At 43.5% G+C, this 6,084-nt stretch overlaps 2 protein-coding genes across 2 annotated transcripts in view; both read left to right on the plus strand.

Moving 5' to 3' along the window:
• Positions 1-4: 4 nt before the first annotated feature.
• LEPROTL1 (leptin receptor overlapping transcript-like 1) lies at positions 5-4,208 on the plus strand (the record flags this gene model as incomplete). Its single annotated transcript, XM_009329828.1, has 3 exons — positions 5-12; positions 1,600-1,786; positions 2,857-4,208. Coding segments are annotated over 3 exons (312 nt in total), but the record flags the coding sequence as incomplete, so codon positions are not given.
• A 556-nt stretch (positions 4,209-4,764) lies between these two features.
• Positions 4,765-6,084, plus strand: part of SRP72 (signal recognition particle 72kDa) — a 16,373-nt gene continuing 15,053 nt past the window's right edge. The window contains exon 1 of the mRNA XM_009329829.1: positions 4,765-4,780. Coding sequence (XP_009328104.1) covers positions 4,765-4,780 — 16 coding nt within the window. The remainder of the gene's footprint in view (positions 4,781-6,084) is intronic.

The raw sequence follows: 6,084 nt of genomic DNA on the forward strand, positions 1-6,084 counted from the left end.
GCCCCAGTACAAGTAGCGTGCGCTCTCCTCCTCGTCCTCGTTTCGTTTTGCATGCCTGTCGCCCCAGAAGGGTCTGGCTTTCGTAACTGGGGGCTGATCAGTCCTCTGTGTCTAGGAGGGGTGGGGGGCTTTTTTTGGCTTCAGAAGGTTGGGGTGGGGAAAAAGACCGTCCAGGAGTTAATTCGCCATAAAAGTAAAGGCGACAAAAGTTAAATTACCGGGCCCGGCTGCAAACTGCTGAAGAATGCACTGTCCTAACATGTCTCCAGTATCGTCCCCCCGTGCCTGATAAGCAGGTGGCGTTTCCTGAGGCAGGTGGCAAGTGGGGTGGGGAAAAAGACCGTCCAGGAGTTAATTCGCCATAAAAGTAAAGGCGACAAAAGTTAAATTACCGGGCCCGGCTGCAAACTGCTGAAGAATGCACTGTCCTAACATGTCTCCAGTATCGTCCCCCCGTGCCTGATAAGCAGGTGGCGTTTCCTGAGGCAGGTGGCAAGCACCTCTCGCCAGGGAAGCGTCTGCATTTTCTCTGGCTGCTTGTGGTAGCTGGGGCACCAGTGGTAACCTTCGCTGGGCTACCAGTGGTCGCTGGGCTGTGGGTGACTGTCAGGCAGACCCTTGGCTGCCCACCACAGCTGGTAGTGCAGCCTCTGGGGTAATTGCAGCCGCTCCCTGTGCTTTCGGTCTCTTGATTCCTGCCTCTCCGTCCAGGAGATAGGAAGCGGTAGACCAAAAGTTCAGAAAGTCAGGCCTATGGCTTTGATCCTTTGCAAGCGAGTGCTGACTTTACAGAAAATCTTTTAAATCGACTTTAAATCGACAGTTAAAGTAGTATCGGATATCCTGTCGATAGTCCTGCTAGTGGTTGCGAATTGCTGTTCTCTGCAATGGTCGCACACGTGACTAGCTTTCTTACGCCAGCTTGCTTTTGTTATAAAACCAGGGCTGGTGACACAAACCCGTAGGAAGGAGGTGACTGTGCGGTCACCCTTCAAACTGCGATAAAGTTTTATTGAAACAATGTGCAGCCGCGTCGGTGTGTCTGAGAAATCTAGTCCGGTGAGCGGCAAGCAGTGAAGGAAGACGTTGCCAGATACAATGGTGTAATTTTTGCAGGTTTTTGTTGGCTGCATTCAGATTTAAAAAACCAAAACCCGAGTCTCGGTTCCCCGTGGCGGGTGGGTGTTGGCTGAGAACGGTACTCCGTTCCACGTAGGCGCGCTGAGAGCTCACGGGCGAAATGACGAGAGGGCTCTACAAAGGTATCTCTGCGATTCTTAAGTAAAGCTGACAGGTTAAACTTACGAGTTAAGCTCATCACGTGAGGTGGCGTTAGATTTGGGCTTGCTTAGTGAAATCTCGCTTTATGAATATCCTGTTAGTGAGCTCTCTGCCGCTGAGGTCAGCTGAAGCCGCTCACGAACACGGCGTGTTGGATGAGCGTCAGCTTGTCCCAAAGCGAAGGATTTGCTTTCTCTGGGCTTGTGTCCGTCTTTCCCCAACGTGGATGCTGGATGGGGAAAACGCCTTGCGCGGATTTCAGGAAGAACAGGGAGTAAATCAAGTTAACTTTAACTTTTCTTCTCCTTTCTTTTTCAGCCAGTACTGGCCACTGTTTGTTCTGTTTTTTTATATCCTTTCTCCTCTCCCGTACTGCATAGCAAGAAGATTAGTAGATGACACAGATGCTACAAGTAATGCCTGCAAGGAGCTAGCAATATTTCTCACAACAGGCATTGTTGTCTCAGCATTTGGGCTACCGATAGTGTTTGCAAGAGCAGAACTGGTTAGTAATATTTCAATCTATGGTTTGTGGTTGGGGTTTTTTTTTTTTTCTAGAAAACTTTGTTCTTTATGTTTTTTTACTGAAGGTAAAGCTCTCATGCACTAAGCAACTCTTATAAATGCATACTTAAGATGCTTGCAGTGGAAACAGAATAAGAGTTCTTTTGGCAAGAAAAATGAATACTAGAAATGGAAGCACGGCAGAACGTTGTGATTGCCAATTGCTTCACGTGGTCATGGAGTAAACCCTAACAGCCTATATGCAATGCAGAGAAAACGAGATAGAAAATAGTGTGAAAACTTAACAGGCAAGTAACCAAATATAAAAGTGCATCGAACACTCTGAAGGCAATTTGTGGAACGGTTGGGCTAAAGAAGCATGAACAAGTGACGCGTTTCTGCACTCGCTGTAACCGATAATGTGGTGTTATTTTGCAAACTTCCCAGTCATCACTACATCTTCCCCAGTATACGGCTTTTCCCTAAAATCCTTTAAAGGATGACCTTGTTTGTGTGAATTTCAGAGCGCGCTACTACGTCAAAAAACATGGGAGTGCATTTTCTTAAAATCTCTTTAGGCAAGAACAGCTCAGACGGTCTGTTTGAATGCCTCACACCCGTTGAGTAATCCCCTTACTCTCCTTGGAAAACATTCACCTCCTGTTTTGTTACGGGGATATCTGCCGGCATTTTGAAGACCTGCATCCTTAAATGTCTGTTTAAAACAGTCTTATAGCCTGGTCAGCAAGTATAGCTGGGCTGCAGATGTGCTTGATGCTGTTGCCTAGCCTCACTTTACTATTTGTAGATGTTACGGCAAAACAGCTGTGCCTGCTAGCCAGTGCTTTGAGCACGGCTAGAAGAAGCTTGCAGTGCTGCTTGGCTAACTGTGAATTGGTCGAGTCATTTTGGGTAAACCCAGCCTTCTTGGCGTAACCACAAATAATGAGATACCACCTTCTTGCATGACGGGCCTGTTGGTGAGCTTTGTCTAGAATCTGACATTAAGACGTTAACCTTTTGTCGGTATTCAGTTCAAAATGTGTCTAACTAAATCCCCCTTGTTCGCAGATTTACTGGGGCGCGTGTGCACTTGTTCTTACGGGGAATACAGTCATCTTTGCCACGATCCTAGGATTTTTCTTGGTCTTTGGCAGCAATGACGACTTCAGCTGGCAGCAGTGGTGAAAGGAAGACAAGAGAACTATCACAGGCTTCTTGTCGTGCAGTGGCCGTCCATACAAATGAGAGAATGGGCAATAAAGAGAAGTAGCGTAGCAAGCCTCTTGAGTATTCTAGATGCTCCTTTTCACCTTGTTCCTTCTGAGTCTACTACTGTTGCTGACAGGGTTTCTACATTTTTATGAAGTGGAGAGATGATTGATTTCATTTTTACCTATAGTATATTTTTAGGTGCTCTCTTGGTTTAAAATTGTCATCCTTCTGTCCGGTGTTTATGTGAAGCTTTAAATCTGGAACAAGAACATTTAAACATGGTTTCAAAGAAGATTTAAAGTTGGGGGTTTTTTGTTTTGGTTTTTTTTTTGTTGTTGTTTTTTAAGTTCAGCATTAATACTATGTTTCAAAATAACTTTTTTTTATATAGTGATTAAATTATACACAAGCTGAATGGAGGTAAGAGATTGTGCACCACCATTGTCAATTACCAGATCAATAGATTGCTGCTGTATTTTAGCAGAGGCAAGGCGGGGCGGGGAGTACCAGTTGCAGTTTTTTCTTCTGCCCATACCTCAAACCGGGTGATGAATGTTGATAGCCTTCATTTCAGGAGAAGGCTGAGGAGCAGGTAGAGTTATTTGGGAGAAGTCCTAAACTTTAACACCGCTAGCACTTTTACCTGCTTTGTTACGAATTATTGTGTGGATGTGACGTCCAGATACTCTGTAAATGTATTGATGCTATGACATACAAAACTAAAGTGTATTGTAGGGGAAGGGAAAATGATGTTTAAATTCCATTTTTTAAAAAAATATCTTTTGAACTCTTTCTATTTATAAGCATTGTATGGTTTTGAACTTCTATGTCAGCTTTTTACCACAAAGACGGTAAAATGTTCATTTATGGAACTACTGGTCTGTGTTAATTTGAAGCATATACAAAGCTATTTCCTCCTTCCCCTTTTTAATTTATTTTATACATAGTGTATATATATATAATAAAACAGCTTTTCAAAAGTAGATTAAAACTCTGTGTTAAAATTGCCTAAAAATTATTTGCCCCCCCCCCCCGCAGTTGAGGCATGACTTTTTTGGAAGTCACTGTCTGAACTGATTTCACTGACTGTTTTTAAGTTCTTATGCACTATTGGTTAATAAGATTTAATGTTATGTCTGTAACTGTAGCTTGTGTTCTGTAAGATGGCACGTGTAGCTTCAAATATTTAAGACAGGTTTTCTGCATACCTCTCAATTGTCTGGATTTTTCATTTAAAGAAATCTGCCATTAGACGTTCCACAACGAGACGGTTGGTGAGTGCCAGTTAACCAGGTTTGATTGTACCACGTGCAGTGATAAACTTGACCAAACATACTTCTAAATTTTTGTTCAATTCTTTAAAAAAAAAGTCTAGGAGATGTACTGTGCGTAATTAAAAGCTGACGATTGCTTAGGTTTTGCTTAACAGTGGAGCAGTACGAAAAGGCACAGAGTTGCAGGTCTTAGCTGTGGTATGTGTGCGCAGGCGTAAACAAAGTACAAAGCTTGAATATTTGAAGTCTGATAGTAATGGTAGTTACTTACATGATACGCTCAAGGAACTGATACCAGCAGGGAGGGGCAGCAGGGGCGTAGCTATACCTACACACGCTGCTTTGTTTATGTCGTCCTGCGTTTAAAATAAGAGCTCAATTTTATCCGTGCTGGTAGAGGAACAAACGGGTGTCAAGACCCCGGCGCAGAAGCCAGCCTGTAGCCGGTGGTCTTTCGGCCCTAAGTGTGTGCTTCACCAGACCGCCTGCGATGGTGACATTCGGAGGTGCGTAAGGGCTGTAGACTCACTCGTTTCATCACCTTTTTCAGTGAGACTTCTGCATCCCTGCCCCCAGCACGACGGATGCTTCGGAAAATCTTCCAAACCAGTGGCTAAATTTGTAGTCCTTTGCAGTCCTTGTGAGGGAGGAACGCTTAGGACTTGCACAAGCCTTCTGGATCTCTTACCCTTTTTTGTGGTCAGGAACTGTGTTTTCTTTTTCATTCCTGTGCTGCTAAGCCTACTTCTCAATGTGATGCTACTCTCCGGATCACTGGCCATAGAGCTGGCCGTGTTACGTGTTGGCAGTGCATTTTTTGTATGTTAATTGCATTGCAGCGGTACCTTCTTTTGCTGGCACGCCGAGTACGTGCAGCATTGCTCTGGTTTATGAGCTAGACGCTTGAGAGGTGTGATCCTTCCATATAATACGCGCTGAGATAGCATCGTTACCGTCCTTCTCGAGGGAAAAACTTTGAACGATAAAAATTTTAAGTAGCAATCTTGAGTTCTGTATATTTAATCAAAAATACTCTAATAAAAGAGTATTTGGTTTGAAGTATTAATTGGTTTTTTTCTTTCTTTAATGTGGTTGTCATTCCTGTTGAAGAGATGTCGCCAGATTACTCAATAGTCCTTCAGAGTGAGGATTCGTGTCGTTTACCTTGGACTACTCCACAAAAAGAGGCTCGATCGTCCAGCGCTGTGCTGGTTGCACTGAGCTGGCTCTGCTGGTTGTATCTCACATCTGCAGTTTATCTGCAGTTTGTGTTTGAAGTCCAAATTCTGCTATGTTGGTATTATTATACAAAGTGATAGCCACCTTCACCCTCTGGCATATTTATAGCCTTATAATTTTTATTAAAAAACCCCCTAGCCTTTGTAATATTTGTAATAATTCATGACATTTCTGAAGTTTGAAAACTGATGACTGATGGCAGTCTTTTAGCAGAAGGAAGTGATGGGAATTGGTGGAAGATTCTTTGGGGGGGGGGCAATCGCCCCCTTCCCCCTCCCCACACACACTCACTTCGGTCGTATCTGCTGAGTTTACTAATTTTTTTTTAAATTTTTTTTAGTTTATTCTGAGAGGGGGAAAAAGTTGGTTATAATACTAGTAAAATAAGAAGTTCTTCAGTTGAAACATTAGAAGAGGAGCCGAGTAATTTGGCAATAACCAAGATGCTACAGCTGCACACATTTTTTGATTAAATCAGACTAAACTCGCAACGTCGAGTGCAAGAGTAAAAAGTTTGGGCGTAATGCAGAAAGTTACAGTCTATCAACTCAGCAGGCGGACTCTCCGCGCC

Source organism: Pygoscelis adeliae, unplaced genomic scaffold, assembly GCF_000699105.1.
Source record: "Pygoscelis adeliae isolate BGI_AS28 unplaced genomic scaffold, ASM69910v1 Scaffold67, whole genome shotgun sequence".
NCBI lineage: Eukaryota > Metazoa > Chordata > Aves > Sphenisciformes > Spheniscidae > Pygoscelis > Pygoscelis adeliae.